The 18,829-nt window shown below is 39.7% G+C and overlaps 1 protein-coding gene across 1 annotated transcript; it reads left to right on the top strand.

The window, feature by feature from the left end:
• The first annotated feature begins 1,229 nt into the window (after nt 1-1,229).
• On the top strand, nt 1,230-18,604 carry HS3ST1 (heparan sulfate-glucosamine 3-sulfotransferase 1). The gene is made up of 2 exons (XM_069976447.1): nt 1,230-1,554; nt 17,391-18,604. Exon 2 carries the CDS (start codon nt 17,509-17,511, stop codon nt 18,424-18,426), a length of 918 nt encoding a protein of 305 aa, XP_069832548.1. The 5' UTR covers nt 1,230-1,554; nt 17,391-17,508; the 3' UTR covers nt 18,427-18,604.
• The last annotated feature ends 225 nt before the right edge of the window (nt 18,605-18,829 follow it).

Raw genomic sequence — 18,829 nt, 5'->3', positions numbered from 1 at the left:
ATCATCAAGGTCCTCAAAACCAATTTTGTAAGTGACAGGTATGTTTTAAAGCTCCAACAGTCCTATCGACTATATAGATATTGACAAGATAAATATTGTCATTTTATTGCTACTAAATACAAATATAAGCATAATAAAAAGTGATTGGACATATTTTGTTGCAGGTATTTCTGAGCCCGTCCCATTCAACTGAATGCTGCTTGTAGGAGTCTGTGTGCTCACAGCCGAGGGATGAAAGGGACTGATTCTTAATGGCAGAATTTTCTGAAACAAAATCTGCCATGTGTAATTGTACGCTCAGGTAACAAATAGGACTCCTTTCAACTCTGCTAAATCCCTGTTCTGAGCAATCCGGGAACAATGGACCATTTATGATACATGACCAACTTTGATTAAACTAATATTTATCAATAAATATATGTATAATAGGCATAATGATATAAGTATTTATCAGTTACATAACAAACATACATTTATCATTAAAAAAAAGAAAAAGAAAAAAATCTGTCAAGTGATTTGATGTTTGTGATGTAAAATGTCTAAGCATAATGATAGGATAGGATACAATAACGGAAAGCAAGCAGTTACAGTGACATGGAACCTATATATAATATAGCTAAATGCGGCATCACTCAGGGAGAAAAAACTCAAAGTAAACAAATATTAAATACAAACATTAAAAATAAATAAATAATAAGTATATTAACAAATAATAATAATAATAATAATAATAATTATTATTTTTTATTATTATTATTATTATTATTATTATTATTATTATTATTTATTAAAAGTTCTATAATTGTATTACACAATTTCGTGATAATAATTCATGGTAATTAAATAATAAATAAAGCTTAAGGAGTGTGGGTGTTACTCATCTATATGTAGTATAGTATAGTAACTATATAGTATAATATAGTAAATTGTAAAAGGGGGAAAAAAAACATATTTTCTGTGTTGTTAAAACTATGTTAGTGCCCAACCTAATGAGCTAAATATTATTCTTATCCATGAATGAAAGCTTGCAGTCACCAGGCACACTCATGTGAACGCTCTTCACCTTCCTCACACATTCCTCCAGTCAGCCAGGTATTTCTGTGCTCAGGCTGGAGTGCTCCCGTACTCGGTTGATTACGGTAACAGAGGAGGCTTCAGCTGGAGGGCACCCTGCAGAGATACAACATAATAGAGTCTCAGCGCTGGGAAGTAACAGTGCCGGAGTGAGCAGCAGCAGCAGCACATGGGCTGGAGACACAACTTCCTCAGCCTCTCACTCCACCAGGCTGGGTCACCTGTGTGCATTGCAACAGTAGCATGTCGTCAGCAGCAGCAGCACATGCGGCACTCCCCATAGGTGGTGACAGCAGCAAGCAGGTCCTAGGTTTGGCAGGGTAAGGGTTATGGGAGGAGGAAGCTGCACACGTCACAGAGCAGAGACTTAGAAGAGGGCAAACATCTGATCTCTGCTTCTTACAAGGGCACCTGGATGGGCAGAGGTGCCAGCCTCCAACTATGAAGCCAGTACCTGTGTAGGCTGAGCTCCCACACTGGGTGAGTACCTGAACTTACTTTCTTATTACATACAAAGACTATGACTTCTATCAGTTTAGCTTATTCAGCTTAAGCAAGTGTGACTTGTGAACCCACCTCAGTATATGGCTGCTGCGGAACATCTTTTTAGTCAGACAATAGCCAGCTTTGCTAGTGTATAAACAATACCAAGTAGTACATATACCTGTCATTAGAAGTAACACGCATTGATGAGTGTATAGAGTGATCCATATACATAGTAGACTATAACAGTAGTAGACTCCTCTTTTTCCAATAATAATAATTTCCATTGTTATATAAACAATAGGTTAGGAACTATTTAAATCCATACTTTTATAATTGGTTATTAATTGCACCTTTTACACATTCGGAAATGAGCGATTGTGCAATAGTAAGGTGTATCTGACAGCTGGATGAGTCGGTAATGATAATTCGCACATATTGATCGATGTCATAGCTGCCAATAATCATTCCGCTGGGTTATTTAGAGATCATTTTTATGCAGTTTCCTATGCCTGACACCCTGTCGCATTGTATAAACCTGGCTGACAGTGATTGTCAGGTCTATTCCACCTCCAGTCTACAGCTTGAGCATTTTTACTATAGGAAGGATGAATTCCACCAGTATTTTTATAGTAAATTCTTGTTGTGTGAGTTCCTGACATGGTAAACTGACTGAGCAGTAGGCTAATCCCAGTGTTGATTTAGAGTGTGTGAATGAGAGATGGAGTAACAAGTGTATTTAACCATTGTACCAGAAGGTGAGGGCTGTAGAACGCACAGTGGATGTATAGGAAGGTGGAATGTCCAAGGCAAATTAAGATTTAAAGGAGTTTTCCCTTAAATACATAGAACATATGCATAACTAACCTAACTGGAGAATGAGGGTCCGATAACACATTCTTTGAGACTGAATGGCACATACAGTAGGGTGCCCGTATCCCTTGCTTTGTGCACTTAAAGGGGTTAACCAGTGTTAGAAGAACATGCCCACTTTCTTCCAGAGACAGCACCGCTCTTGTCTCCAGTTTGGGTACAGATTATGCAATTTAGTTCCATTGAAGTGAATGGAGCTTAATAGCAAAAAGCACCCGAACTGGGGACAAGAATCATGTTGTCTCTGGAAGAAAGTGGCCATGTGTTTTCTAACACTATATATCCCCTTTAAGTCAGTGATAGTAAAGGAAAGGGACAAGAATCAAGTTCATCTAGTAAAGAAAGTGGAAACATCACGGTTAAACCCGGTTGATCTATAAAATGACGGAATGTTCCTAGAAATATCTGCCTTAAAGGGGTATTTGTATTACAGGAAATGGTGGATAGGGGAAGACTAGAGGATGGATGGGGGTCCAAATGGTGGGAATATCACTAATTCAGAGTGCAGGAAAAGTGAACCCCTAAATAATAATAATAATAACCCATAAAGAATGAGTGGAGCGCTGGCTATGTATACTTGCTGCTGCTCTGTTCATTCCGAAGCTGTTTATTTTCTATTCTCAGGATTGTCAGGGGCAACTCAGAGGTCAGAGGCAAAATGATCCACTAGTTGTCCCCTATCTTGTGGTTAGGGGATAACTTCCTAAAATGAGGCTACCCATCGAAAGAGGAACCTCCATTCCGTTTTTGAGTGGGTTGAAGACTAAAGTACAACTGTATCACCATAAGGAACACTGGCTTTGATAACCAGTGGTTATTTTATTTAGTATGCCTAAACGAATTATTATTATTATAATAAGTCTATTTGGACCAGTTTAAAGTAAAAGTATATTACTTCTGAATCTAAATTGGTTTAGAATTTTGTGGAGGTTAATGTCACATATTTATAGACATCAGAGCTGTTGTTTTCTGATCCTTGGCTCCAAGTCTCTTCCATTAAAGATTAAATAAGTGATAAAATTCTTTGTGCCCACAGCCACCACTAGATGGAGCTAAAATTCTTTGTGCCCACAGCCACCACTAGATGGAGCTACTGCATATGGTTTATACACTAAATTATTTAAGAAAAAAAAAGTATGCAATAAACTGCTAAGCGCCCTCTAGTGACGGCTGCAGACGGGTTGCATTTTTATCATTTATCTCTATATGCAAGATAGATGGATCTTGAGATCAGAAATATAAAGCTCCAAATGCAAAACAGGTATATTAAAACGTATGGATCACTACAAAATGTTAGACCTAAAAACAACAAGGTGTTAAAAGGTGGGAGAGAGCAGCACAATCGATTTACTCCACTGGTACCTTAGCATTGGGTCTATGGGATGCGGAGGTTAATGCACCAGGGGATAAGAGATTTCAGAAGCTGGGATTGTCACATTAGGGCTGAATCAACCATAGTGTCCCGTATTGTTATTGTTAGGAATTTCTCTTCATTCACTCTACGAGACTTTACCTATCGACACAAACACGTCAGTAACTATGGATGTAGGAAAGAAGTCTTAACCCTTATGTAAGTAAAACTTGTGCTGAAGTGGACCTTTGTTCTCTTCTCTGATTGCCGCTTATCACTTCATTAGGAGATAGTAAACCTTGTGAAAGAGTTGCTGATGTAATTCACACATATGTATGTACATGTTTCCAGACACTCAGACAGCTGGAGATATGTTAGATAAACTGTTCTCGGTCACCATCTCCCCAACTAGTAATGGCTGATAACAGAGAATCAATAACTGTATTTATAGACGGAATGATGATAGTCAACAAATTGTCAGAGTCTATTTCATTTACTCTTTTATATTTTCTAACCATATAGCCTGGCCATAAAACTTTGCCGTACAGTTCTGCTCCTTTTAGTTTTTATATGTTCCTTCCATCATTGTATTTGATGTTTCCATGTAGTTTATTGTTGCATGTTGTCGCCGCAGCGCTCTTATATAATACATGTTTATAGGCCAACAATGTAACATATATAAAAAATAAATAAATGAATAAAGCAAGTAAACCTGTCAGTGTGGTTTAGATACATTGTAACCTGGGTTCATATAGGTGTAACATGCTCCAGGCGAGTGTCTATGCTGGGGGGGGGCTGGAATGCACGTGACATTCCTACACTCACATTCCTGATGGGGGTTGCAGTGTTTTTTAATTATTTTTTTTATGAAATCAGAAGAGAGGGTGCAGTAAAAAAAAAGAAAAAAGTTTTAATTGCAAAAACATGGTCAGAATTGTAATCATTTTTAGTTTGTTTATTTTTTTATTCATGTGCTTATCAAATTTCCTCCTGCTATAAGAAGGAAAAATGTGATTTTAATTTTTAGCTAAGTGAACGTGGATGCCATAGCTCAGCTGTTGGGTATGTTTCTACTTGAGTGGATTAGACTAAATGCATACAGCTGGGAAGCCTTACTTATATTGGATCATTTTATAGTTACACTGTAAGGTTTTGGGGCCGCATTGAAAGTACAGTGTTAGGGAAAGGGTTGATAGGGCCTCTATGTAGAGTTAGATTCTCACACATTTTTTGGTAGTCTGTGGTTTTTTTTTTTTTTTTTTTTGTTTTTTTGGTACTAGTGTTTTTTTTACTTTTTATCTTTATAAATCACTGGTCGGACCACATGTGGAATACTGTAAACAGTTTTGGGCACCGGTATATAGGAAGGACACAGCTGAACTGGAGTGGGTGCAGAGGAGGGCAACAAAGGTCATTAAGGGGATGGGTGGGTTACAGTACCAACACAGGTTATCAAGCTTGGGGCTTTTTAGTTTAGAAAAAAAAAAAAAACTTCTTAGGGGCGATCTGATCACGGTGTACAAATATATGAATGGACAAAGATCTTTGTAGTGGTCTTTTTACTCCTAGGTCTGTAACCATGACAAGGGGGCATCCTCTACGTCTAGAGGAAAGAAGGTTTTACCATCAGCACCACCGCAGATTCTTTACTGTAGGAGCAGTGAGACAGTGGATCTCTCTGCCACATGATGTTGTCGTGGCCGATTCATCAAATAAGTTCAAGGGAGGCCTGGATACTTTTATGAATAAATATAACATTACAAGTTATGGGCATTAGATTTCTGGTGATAAGTTCATTTAGGGATTATTCTGGTTGCCATCGGAGTCGGGAAGGATTTTTTTCTCCCTGGGATGGGGAAATTACCATAATGTCTCATAGGGGTTTTTGCCTTCCTCTGGATTAACACAGTAGGGTTTTTCTAGGTTGAACCTGATGGACATGTGTCTTTTTCAACCTTATTAACTTATTAACCTTATGTAACTATGAGTAAAAAGTCTTGCAGGATATATTCTGCTAATTTCACATGAATATTTAGTCACATCACGCATATTGTTTTTCCTTGACTCTTGCACCATATGAATAAACCCTAAACCCTGGGGGTAGGATGCTGTCATCTCTTAGTTTGTGGGAAAAGAGTTTGCCAATATTCCTCCAAAGCCTCTCTATTTTCTTAAAGGGGTTGTGGGATAGATTGATAATTAACAAACCTGCCAGGGCTGTGGGGTACATGTAAGTACTGTATCCTTAGCTGTCCCGCTCCCCTGCTACTGTGTGATCTTGGCCCGCCCATTCTTTGCAGCATAGACAGTATAGGATCTATGCTGACTGGCCGCTTCCAGAAGAAGGGGGATGTCACCTGATGTTTCCAAAACACTGACAGCGGTGGAGAACAGGCGATCCTGAGATCCGGCAGGGGAGTGGGACAGTTACTGCCATGTACCCTGCAGGATCGTTAAAGAGGATGTACAATCAGGTACGTCCTCTTTAACCTGACACAGGGATAGAACGGCGCCGTCACGGGGAAGCCGGTGCCGCGGTCCATTTTTTTGAACCGCGGCCTAATTCCCGTGCACGGCACCGTTCTTTCCACGGTTACCGGCCGGTGTTCAAGCACTGGAGGTAGGACGGCCCGTCCCCAGTGGGAGGGAATTCCCTCCCCTCTATGACGCGGAATCAAAAGTACCTCCAGTGCTTGAGCACCAGCTGGTAACCGTGGAAAGAACGGCGCTATATGGGGGAACCAGGCTGCGGTACGAAAAACGGACCGTGGCACCAGCTTCCCTGTCACGGCGCCGTTCTATCCCTGTGTCAGGATAAAGAGGACCTACCTGGTGGTACATCCTCTTTAAGGATCAGTTTATCCCAGAAAACCTTTTTAGCTCATTATATCTTTTCCTAAATTTTCCTTCTTGCATATTTGATTTGCAGCAGATTTCCCCATGGGTATTCTACTAAAATCTGCACAGACTCTATTGGTGCTGGATAAACATATTGAATTATGGATCCTTCTTCTATTTTCTTACTACTATGCATCATTTAGACTTGATGTCATGTTGTTGTAGGTTTTATGCTGCTCTGTTTTGTTTAGCTTTTTCCTGGAGGAGAACCTTTTCACACTTCTTATTATAAAACATATTGAATGAGAAGAAGTAATACATTTTAGAGAATCAGGGGAGATTCAGCCGGCTTGCCCTTGTCCACCAGACTACTAGAGAATCTTTCAGTGTGACAGAAGAGGACCACATGGGACTTGGGTCCACATTACACAGCCCAATTAATGGGGTAAGCGAGTGACGATCTGCTAGATCAGCACCTGATTACAGAGCCTATTACACAGCTCCACGATCATGCAGCAAGGGCTACAGGAGGATTGTTAGTGATGTCTGTGCATCCCTTGCTGCATATATAGAAAATACCAAAGTTTTTACTTACCTCTCCACGCTCCCAGGTGTCCTCTTGCCAGTTCCCTGCTTACCATAGGCACTGGTAAAGCTTCTCAGCCTGGCACTGCACAGACTGGTTAGGAAGTGTCAGCAGCAGCTGAGATGAGCGGGGAACAGGCAGGAGGACACTGGGGGAGCTTAGACAGGTAAGTATTAACTTTATTATTTTCTATATACTTTCATTAGCCATCGGCTACTCTTCACAATTACACAGACTGATACGCAGTTGGTGATTTTTTATTTTATTTTTTTTGCTAAAGGACAACCATCAGTGACTGGTCAGCTCCTCGGGTGATCATTAACTTTATTACACGGTGTTCCGAACTGGCCTGATTCCGCAGGTAATTGCTCTGTGTAATAGGGCCCTTAGGGGGAGAAGTGTGTCTCTTTAATGTATGGAGTCTTAAAGCCATGAAATGCTCCATGGGGAAAAGGATATGCAAATTAGTAAGGGAGGAGATTCTAGCTTGTTACATAAGTTCTAATTGTGTTTTAAAGGGGTACTCCGGAGAGATTTTTTTTTTTTTTTCATTGCTTTAATACTGTTCTATTACATTGTAGTATAATTTCATTAAAAAGTACACATTTTTGTTTGTTCATTAAGTTCCATTGAATGGCAGCAGTTAAGGGTGGCATGCCCCTTTCTGCTGCCACCAACATTTGTGTCGGGAACTGCAGAGCTGTCTAAGCCCTGCAGTTCGTGGTCCCCTGCTCTGATACAACACTGCTGCACAGCGGTAAAGAGAGCTTATCCACCTCCATCCACCACAGTGGGCCTTAGGAGTTAGACTGTCCTTCAGAAAGGTCAGTTAAACTTTCTTAACTTTTTTTCTTCTGATGCGAGCTTTAGAAATAATAGTAGATATTTTTTCCACAAAACAGTCCAGACATCAGGCTGTCCTCTGTCTGTGAGTACAGTGCACATCCCGCACAATGAAATAACCACAGTTGAAAATTGGAAATTTATTTGCAGAACATCCATTTCATAGTGTGGGGAAAAGAAAAGAAACCTGTAATAGACTAGAGCACAAATCAATAACTGTATTTTACAAGCCGCATCTTTGCTCTGATGTAACGCAAGACCTTTTGTCCTGATTTTTCTATGGCGACCTTCAAACATGACCCACCATGACAGCAATGTAGTTCAGTACAGAACAGAACATTGTAAACTACAAGACATTGATGATTTCAGTTGTATCTGCTCTTCCTCCTTGTAAATGTTGCTTTGATGCAAGGACGTATAACTTGTCTGAAGTTACTGTTTGGTGTATCTTATATTAACCATAGGACAGGTAACAAATCCCAGAAACGGCTAAGTTGGCTTTAAGCCCTGGAAGTTGCCTATGGATTGGGGGGTGGGGGGTGCCTTATTTTCTGGGGGATGCCATACTTTGGGCTACTTGGTTGACCAGTTGTTGTGTCTTATTTTAGGAGGATGCCTTATTTTCGCGGAAACACAGTATTTCACTATAGCAAAATGTCCATTCCCCTGAAGAGGGTTATTCTAATGACTACAGCTATAGCTTCAGAGTTTACTTAGTTTTATTTCTATTTATCCAATGTAACCCAGCCAACTTTTAAGGTGCGTGGGCACCTTTAGATACCTCTTACACCTTCTTGAAGTAAAAGCCTTGTAACAATTTTGCAAAAAACATAGGGGTTAAAGGGAAACTATCAGCAGGTTAGACGAATTCCTAATGTGCATGTGGCACCACGGAGGAGGTAATGTCGCTTACCTTCTTCCTTGGTGCTGTTCCCATGCAGTTAGTAGTTGAATCAACAGCCTGGAGCACCGTTCGGAGCACTGCCCCGCTCCCTTCATACCGAGCTGGCCGTCTCCTTGTAATCATAATGAATGGAGCAGGTGGGCCAGATTGGTGCGATGGGGGTCAGCAGTGCTCCTAACTGTGCTCCAGGCAGTGGATTCAACTACTACATGCATGCGAACAGCGCTGAGGAGGAAGGTAAAAGGCAGCCAGATACCTTACATGCAGTTACATGATTATGAGGATGAGTATAGGAAAATAGCTGATCTTTTAGCACACTTAAAAAAGAATTACATTATTATTAATAATATTATTATTATTATTATTATTATTTCTGCCAGTCAGGTTTATAAATGTTGGCTATTAAGACTGAATGGTGACACACCATTGCTGACCTCCTTCATGCTTGTATGGACATTATAATATTATGTTGGCCACCTATATAAATAAATTGTCCCATGTGGTCTAAAATCACCTTATTATGAAGACCAGTCTGTGAATTGCTAGCTTAAACTTCCTAACCAGCAATGATCCTCCAGGACAGGGTTCTTAATTTTTAATGGATTGCCTGTGCTGTAAAAGTTTATGTTGAGTAGCTTAAAAACGACTTGTCTTCCTCTACGACAGTCATGTTCATGATCGCCTTGCTTTTCCAAGATAAAGAATCAGCTACAGTGTTCATTTCTCCTGTCATGAGACGACCTATGTGACTGCTAACTATGCACACAAATGTTCCCATAAATCAATCTTTTTTTCTTTTTATTTCTTTCCGGAATGATAATTGCACACCTGCAAGCGATTCGTGCCCAGTGTAAAGTTTCTTTGCCAAATTTACCTAGTGTTACAACTTATTCCAGCTAACTACAGTCAGCATTTAGGGTGTTGTGTTTTAGCCAGAGGTATAGACTTCTTAGTATCTCAGAATGTTGCCTACAGTAAGCAATAAAGTTGTCACGGTATCTCCTGTAACATCGTAAACTATACCGTTTGTAATATGAATAGATGTTACCGTACTTTATTTCCTGTGCATTAAGGGTTGACAAATCCCAGTGACTATTATAACTAGAAAATCATCCCTGGATCTACCTGTCAGCTCTAGGCGGTCTTGTCCGACATGTTTTCAGCCCTTCTTTGCAGAGATTGTTTTAGGAACAGGACTGAACACTGTTGAGGCTGGTTATATCTATCTCTGGGCCTATGACTACTATAGCATATGACCTTTTTATGACTTTTTGGGTACCAATGCTGTGCATAACATTTACTATGTTACGGCACTATACTGAAGGCCTGGTGGTGGCTGCCATTAGGACAGTGCAGTAGCACGGTCATAAATGGGTGTTGCTAACCTGGTGGGACCATATACACTAAGGAAAATAGCACCAATATGGTGTCCGTGCCTGGTGCTAGAACAGGACTTCTGTATTTTTAGTATATCACCTGTTTATCCAATGGTCTCATTCCTTGTTTATTATATAGCATAGGCCTGAAGTCTGGCCACACTTCTATACCTCCTTACTAGGTTGTTTACTAAAGATGAGTGCAAATTGAGCATGCCCAATTCCAATTGCTTGGCATTTTAATTATTAGTAGCTGAAAAAGTTGGATGCAGGCCTAGGGAGTCTGGGAAAACAAGGATACAGCCGTAGGCCATATCCATGTTTTCCAGAGTGTTTAAAGCCCCTGTTACACGGGACAATGTTGAGAGCAGCGCTTGCTTGCTTCTCGTTTTCATGCCCGCTGCTGGCACTATTACACGTGCTGACAGCGAGTGAGGAGGAGCAGGTGAAAGCGAAAGTGTGGGGGAGGGTTTCCCAGGTGATTGTCTATTGTTTACAATTATGAACCCAACTTTTACACTCTCACTGATTTTCCTCTTATTACTAGAAGTACTTAATAATATCTTTGTCACTTTAGGCTGGCCGTACTCAGATACCTGTCTGTTGAACAAACATTCAGCCAACAGCTATCTCTCCAAAACCCCTATCAGCATAAAGAGATGGTGGAAATATTGATTTTGATTTTTTTTTTTTCCTTTTTTCCTTTTTTTTTTTTTTTTTCTCTTGTCTGCAACAAGTGAGTGAGTCTGTGTATTATTCCATTGTTACATGTTTGTTCACTAGAATGTTTGACCTTGGAACAGGATGAATGATATTTACCCTCTTATATAATTTATTTATTCTTAGAAATGTTGTCGTCTTTGGTTTTAAATCCAGGGAAATGTTGTCTTCTGTATTTAGAGGAGTTGTTAAAGGGATTTCTCATCATGACAACCCCTGCCCGTATATCTTGTTGGTCATATGGACATAATAAGACTTTTAATACGGTTACATGCAGAGATAGAAAAAGCACAAAATATTTACCGAGCAGTAGAAACTGACTTGTGTTCCTCGCTGTCTGTAAGTCTGGTACCCCCTACTCACATTAATGGACTCCCAAGGCTGTGATCATTCATTGGCACTTAACCCAGCTACTCTATATAGTCCTGTTACAGTATAGTGCAATTATAATCTTACCATATATGTCTCCCACCTGAGGCCAATTTTACAAACTCCTTGCAGATGTCGCCATGCTGAAGCTAGGGCACCGGAGCTTGACAAAATAATGATGTTATCCCAACTTAGAGAATCCCAAAGGCAATAATGCTGCAACCTGGGCTATAGACATCCTGTATGTCATCTAGTTAAACAAGAAGACAGGTCATTGACCTTCCACGAGATGAGATTACTGAAGTGTTCTGTCACTGTTAGACCATCAACCATCCACGGTATAGACCATTATAGCCCAGTTCACTTTACTAGAGAAGAGATAACACCCAACTATAAAAAGAACCTGAGAAAGTAATTTGGTGGAAGGCAGAGGAGTAAGGAGTGTATAGTAAAGGTGTTGACCGGTCCTGTTGATATGTTTAAAACACCAGAAGGAGTAGTCCTTTCCTTATCTATCCCCTGTTATTTCTGTGCTGATGCTTCCCTATTACCCCACAGGTCTTAGTTCTTTCTGTTCCATGGAAGACATATTGACACAACTTGACCATTGTAGCAAATGTCTGGCCACTAGACATGAGCGCAACTCCAACATGCTTGTCGTCATTTCAATACCGGTGACAAAAGAAGTTGGATGCAGCCCTAGGGAGTCTAGAAATACAGCCTATGGCTGTATCCATGTTTTCGCCAACTCCCTAGGGCTGCATCCAACGTCAGCCACCACTATTTGAATGCCGAATGATTGGACTAAAGCATGCTCGAGTTGCGCTCATCTCTACAGCTCTTTTGGTGACATGTCACCATGATGACCAGGGTGGACTGAAGCAGTTACAGGTCGTGTCGGCAAGTCATTGCTAAAGTAAAGGAAAAAAAGACTCTAAAGCCTTAATTGCACAGTCCCTATATACAGACAGTGTGCAAGGGAGTGAATTATCGGAACTTGGCGTCTTGGCACCAGAAACAGTTTAAAGGCTAGAGCGGGCATCAGGATACGCCGCAAAAGTCCTGCTGGCGGGTCTTCCATTAAGGCACACGCAGGAGAGTTTTTCCGGCTCAGCAAAAATGGAATCTTTCTCCTGTGTGTGCCTGAACAAACAGCCCGCCGAGAGCATTTTTGAGGCGTATCCTGCTGCCCCCTCCATAACCTTTAAATCTTCATGGTACTGTACTGACACAGCCGCGCAGCTATGTCAGTACGGTACTGTAAAGATTTAAACTGTTTTGAACCTCCCGCCATCATGTAACATCTCTAGTTTTCTAAATAAATAAGGTTACCTATTGTACATTTATTGCATAGGCCATGAATATACCATAGAAGTGTATAAGAAAATAAGTTTTTAGAGGAAATTCCAATTTTTTTTTAATTTTTTTTTATAAGGTAGATTTCATAGTATTATCAATATGCTAGACTTTCCTAGTTAGCAGCCATGTTAAACAGGTATCTGACTAATGTATATGATTAGCGGTACCTTGATGTACAATGGAGTCATTTCTTAATCAATGTGGAGATTCTATCCAGTAAAGCACTGGCAAGATTTCTCCAGTATTGATTGTCTACATGTTAGAGGAAATTTAAGCCTGTGGGCGGATATACCGTATTGAGAAAAGGTCGCAGATGCAAATGGTTCTAATTGGATTGAAGTATTTCCTGGTTAGATATAATGTAAACCCACCGCCCGCTAGTCTTTTTAGTACAATTTACATTACTGTATATTAGATTAATAAAGAGAATTCTGTCTTCATCACCCACTCATATACCTTAGAAGTCAATAAAACTGGCAGAATTTAGACCATGTAGTCATAATGGAGTCTGGTGGTTATGCTCCAAGTACTCTCCTCTCAAACATTTCAAGGTTGTGGCCCTACTGTGTGGTACCCAACCTCTCCCCCCCCCCCCCCCCCCCCCTATGGTACACTGGCCTACAACTTGAGCTTGTCCAAGTCTTGCAAAGCCCGCCGTACCTTGATGGCCCTTTCAGACTCGCCAAGACTACCAAGGATTTCATCCTCTGGAAAACCTGCTTAGAATTTTGCTACCTCTGTCCTCAAATGGTCAACAGAAAACCGACAAACTGACCACTATTGCAGATTTAGTGGAGACCCATTGAAGTCAATAGGTAAAAAAAATTTCCAGCAGATTTCTCGTAGTGTGAAATCCGCCTCAGGCTTGGAACGTCTTAATGTATCCTTAGAAGCTAAAGATTGGAGACTGCTGCTCTAAACATAGCACAGTATGAGTGGATTACAATGAATATTTAGTCGATGCCATTAGTTACATTATGAGAGATGAATTATTTTATAGGAATCTTGTTAATGACGCCTCTGCAAAGCATTATGGAACTTGATCTAGTACTTGACTTGCCTGATTGAAGAGCTTTTAATACAGTTCAGAACCTGAATGTAATAGAAATAGTCTCTATTTAGAAGCCAAAACACCAAAGTGCACTTGAGCTCTCATCACTATGGAATATTGTGCGATGTTTGACCTGGTTAAGTGCATTAATCCTTAGTTTCTTTGGCAAAGGAAAATTAAGATGCCAGTCATAGACTTCAAGGGAGAACAATATACAGTGGCCACATTATAAAACAGTACATGTAAGTAATAGTGTAATTCATATTCTTAATATGAGCAAAGAGAGTGTGCCAAGTAATATGTGAGTTGTCTTCTGATGTTAGACCATTAGTATGTTCCGCAGCCTTGGTAGCTGGAGTGTTAAAGGGGTTATCCAGCAAAAATCTTTTTCTTTAAAGTCAACTGGTTTCAGAAAGTTATATAGATTTGTAATTTACTTTTATTTAAAAATCTCAAGTCTTCCCATACTTATTAGCTGCTGCATGCCCTGCAGGAAATAGTGTTTTCTTTTCAGTCTGACACAGTGCTCTCTGCTGCCACCTCTGGTCGAGACAGGAACTGTCCAGAGCAGTAGCAAATCCCCATAGAAAACCTCTCCTGCTCTAGACAGTTCCTGGGGCAGCAGAGAGCACTGTGTCAAACTGGACAGAATACACCACTTCCTGCAGGACATACAACAGCTGATAAGTATGGGAAGACTTAAGATTTTTAAATAGAAGTAAATTACAAATCTGTATAATTTTTTGAAACAAGTTGATTTAAAAGAAAAAGATTTTCGCTGGATAACCAATTTAAAGTGGCCATGGATAATACATAATCAGCCCATTTCTGGCGGGATCAGCTGGCCATCTAATGTGTGTTGGTCCCTCCCACAATTTCCCCAACACCAACTGGAAGGATCCAGCATTTCTTCTCCTAGGAGATGTAGGAGATATTGTGAGCCTGCCCAGAAGCAATGTTCCGGCTAAGCTTTGTTACTCAGCAAAGTGACTAGAGAGCTGGGCAGTGAACCTTCAAAGGTTGATGATCTTAAATCCTAACATGAACATCAGTTCATCAGTTATAAATAATGACTAAAATACTAAATGTGAACCCAGCCTAAGGGGATATTCGCACACAGTCGATGAGGTGTGTCAAACGACATCTGGTTTTCACGTGGTTTTGTGTTACGGTAACTGACTGCGCAGTAAATCTTGTAAAAATGTACAGTCCTGCAAATTTAGACTTAAAGACATGGCCGTACATGCTATAAACCCTTTAACAAAAACTGATATGACAGCAGCTTATCTCTCCAAGAACAAAGGGGTTGGGCAGATTTTATGTTTGTTTTTTTCATCATCTGTCCATAGAATGTTGGGACAGCCCCATACACCAGAAGAGGCGGGTTTGGATTACAGAAGTATAAAGTTATGGGGAACTTTACTCTAGAGGACTTGTCCTGTAATTCACAGGCAATACATAGATTTCAGGGGCTCTCTGTAATGCAGTGTCCCCTAACTAGTTGTTTAGGAAATAACAGCTGGCGAGAGATAAAAAAAAAAAAAAAGACTAATGTTAGGCTGACATAATATTCCTGAGGTTTAAAACACCATTAGTAAAAACCTTCAAAACATCCTTCATAGAGTAAGATTTTCTTTTTCTAGGAAAAACTATCTTCATCATCATTAAAAAGTAGAAAAACCAATGTAAAATCAAGACTTCTGCTAAAGATGAAGTTCAGCTCTGAATATTACCATTTCTTCATAATTTATCACTTTTACTTATAGGATATTTTTCTTTTAAGAAGTTTTGGTAGAAATCTATGTGAAAGTTTATAATGAAAAGGCTAGGTTGTTGTGGCGTCTGCTGTCCATTAGGGAAAGCTATGCGCGCAGTGATTCATGTCTTAAAGATTAGAGGACCGAAAGAATTTCAACTATCTTGCGAAAGGCAAATTATTCTGACACCAGAAGTTTATATAGGGTTCATGGCATACCGTCCCCTTGCGGGATTACACACATTGTTCATAGTTGGTGACTTTTTCTTTTCTAAAAGAATTCACTCAACATAGTGTTTCACATCATAACAAAAGTGAGAGAGCGGACGGGGCGCAGACTAACAGTTTTTTTTTCCTGGGGAGTGGAGGCTTTGGTAAGGGGAGAGTTAAAATAGAATAGAGAATCAGAAGGCAGGCAAGGGTCATACTTGTTATCTTTTCAGTCTCCTTCCCCCAATTCTGAGCCTGCTGCTTTCTGCTGAAGACACAAAAAACTGTTTACTCCATCTTCACTCTGAACCCCCTCCTCCCCTTCCTTCTAAAATGGCTAATGTAAACAGTGGGAGGGTAAGGGCCCTATTACACCAAAAGATTATCTGACAGATTTTTTTAAGCCAAAGCCAGGAATGGATTTGAAAAGAGGAGAAATCTCAGTCTTTCCTTTTATGGCCTGTTCTCTGTTTATAGTCCATTCCTGGCTTTGGCTCAAAAAAAATTGTCAGATAATCTGTTGGTGTAATAGGGCCCTAACTCTACAGTCAGGTTGCTGGTGACTTCACTGTGATTAAGAGCAGAACCAGTTGGCTAGGGAGCTGTTTACATGAGCCATCTCGGAAAGGAGGGGGAAGAAGGGTGATCAGACAGAGTCAACAGCTCACACACAATTTTCTTCAGCACAAAGCAGCAGGCTCAGAACTGGGGGAAGGAGATTAAAAAGATAATTGAACCTATCCATTTAATTCTGAGATGTTTTTGTGACATATTGTAGGTTACATCGGTGGTTATTGTTGGATGCTAGGCTATGTGTATCTTTTAGTAAAAAAAAAATTGAAACAATGCAAATTTTGTAAAGCTAGTGTTTTTAAAAGTTTCAAATATTTTGCTTGTAATGCACTCAAAAAAGTAATTTGCATACTTTTTTCTAACATCCTTTTATTTCTCTAGGATGTTAGACAGCTTCAAAATTTAGTAGGGAATATGCAAGATGCACTGACTGACTGACTAATCGCCGATGTAGGACTACTTTGATTAGTCCCTGGGCATCTTCTAGTGATTGGCTGCTGTCAGTAGTCAGCACCATTCTGTCATCTCATATGGTGACGAGGGGAGGGAAAACGTGGAGGTACCAGGGAAGGCGAAATGATCGGAGGAGATAATGTGGTAGACATAGGGACCTCAGCAATACCATGGTTATTCTTTGTTTATCTTAGGGGTGAAAAATATCACTTAAAGTGGTACTCGGGAGACAAAAAATTGTTTTAATACATTGCTTTAATTTAATGTTATATTTATATTAAGTGCCATCACTGAGGAAATTATATTGAAATTATATATTAGTGTATGCTGTAATATATATGTAGTAATAAATGCAGTGATGCATTACCTATTCACCATACTCCTTTTTGGTAATCATTCTCAATTCCATAAAAATTTAAGTAATGAAAGAATAGAAGAAAAAAATCTTACAATATGGTACAAAAAATAAATAAATCTATCTGTATCAGCAGAGACATAGGTGTTTGACTATATAATAAAATATGTACATATAAATTCTTACATTCCAATTTTTTTTCTTTTTTTTTTGTAGGTCATTTATAAGAAATATTATAGACAGAACGGAGCAGAAAGCGGTCACTCATTCTACAGTTCCAGCCATATGGAGCACCATCTTTCTAACTGAAGCCAAGAACTCGAAATTAGTTATAATGGCCTTGCTACTTTTTGGAATGTGTCTTTTCTTTATTCATCCTCAGGGGGTGCCTTCTCGGCCTACCTCAGGGGATGTAAGGATCTTCACATCTCCATCTCCGGCTTATGAACCAAACAAGATCCCCCATCCTAATGGTACCTTCCAGCATCTGCCACACACAATTATTATTGGAGTACGTAAAGGCGGAACTAGGGCTCTGTTAGAAATGCTTAGTCTCCATTTAGATATTGCTGTGGCCGAGAGTGAAATACACTTCTTTGACTGGGAAAACCAATATGAGAAAGGTCTACAATGGTACTTGAGCCAAATGCCGTTCTCCTACTCCCACCAACTTACAGTGGAGAAAACACCGGCCTACTTCACATCGGTTCAAGTTCCCGAACGTATATATAATATGAACAGAACCATCAAGATCTTACTAATCTTAAGAGACCCTATTGAAAGAGTTTTATCAGACTACACCCAGGTCTATTATAATCACCTGCAGAAAAATAAAACCTATCCTCCTGTGGAGAGTCTTCTTCTAAGGAACGGGGAACTCAATACCGACTATAAGGCAATAAACAGGAGTTTATATTACAGTTATATGGAAATCTGGCTCAAGTACTTCCCACTCAAAAACATTCACATTGTTGATGGTGACTATTTGATCAAGGATCCGTTCCCTGAAATACAGAAAGTAGAGAGGTTTCTCAATCTTTCTCCCCAAATCAACGCATCCAATTTTTACTTCAACAAAACCAAAGGGTTTTACTGCTTACGGGACAGCGGTCGGGAGCGTTGTTTACACGAGTCCAAAGGACGGGCTCACCCACACATAAGCTCCTATCTCTTAGGGAAACTGCAGGACTACTTCTACGAACCCAATAAGAAATTCTTTGAGCTTGTTGGGAGGACATTCAGTTGGCTGTAAATAAAAAAAGACTGGAATGTAACATGAACTTTTTGGAACGTTACACTATATTTATTATTTAAGCTATAACTTATTTATAAAAGGAATCTTGTCTAAAGGACTAGAACATGAAGAATTAAGCTAGTTTATTTTTATATTATATAACTGTGAATACTCTTTGTATAGATTTTCATGGATAATAAAACTTTTTGAATATAGCAAACAACATATTATTTATTCTTCTATTGGTAAAATTTGTTTCCTTGTTTTGCTTTCTTTTATGTCTTTTAATTGGTGGTTTAGATCAGGTCTTCTCAAATATCTACTGGAGGCTCCCCAACAGTTCAAGTGAGCCTCACCTAACAGACCAGGGGGATTCTTGAGGCTATCATCTGTGGTAGTCTATGCAAAGCTTATAAATATT

This window comes from Dendropsophus ebraccatus, chromosome 7 (genome assembly GCF_027789765.1).
Source record: "Dendropsophus ebraccatus isolate aDenEbr1 chromosome 7, aDenEbr1.pat, whole genome shotgun sequence".
In the NCBI taxonomy this organism is placed as follows: Eukaryota; Metazoa; Chordata; class Amphibia; order Anura; family Hylidae; genus Dendropsophus; species Dendropsophus ebraccatus.
Note: the sequence above shows the minus strand (reverse complement) of the source record. Positions and strands in the feature narration are given on the sequence as shown.

Bases quoted from the DNA above. Each gene is read 5' to 3' on its own strand.
- HS3ST1 (XM_069976447.1), top strand. From the start codon at position 17,509: ATGGCCTTGCTACTTTTTGGAATGTGTCTTTTCTTTATTCATCCTCAG.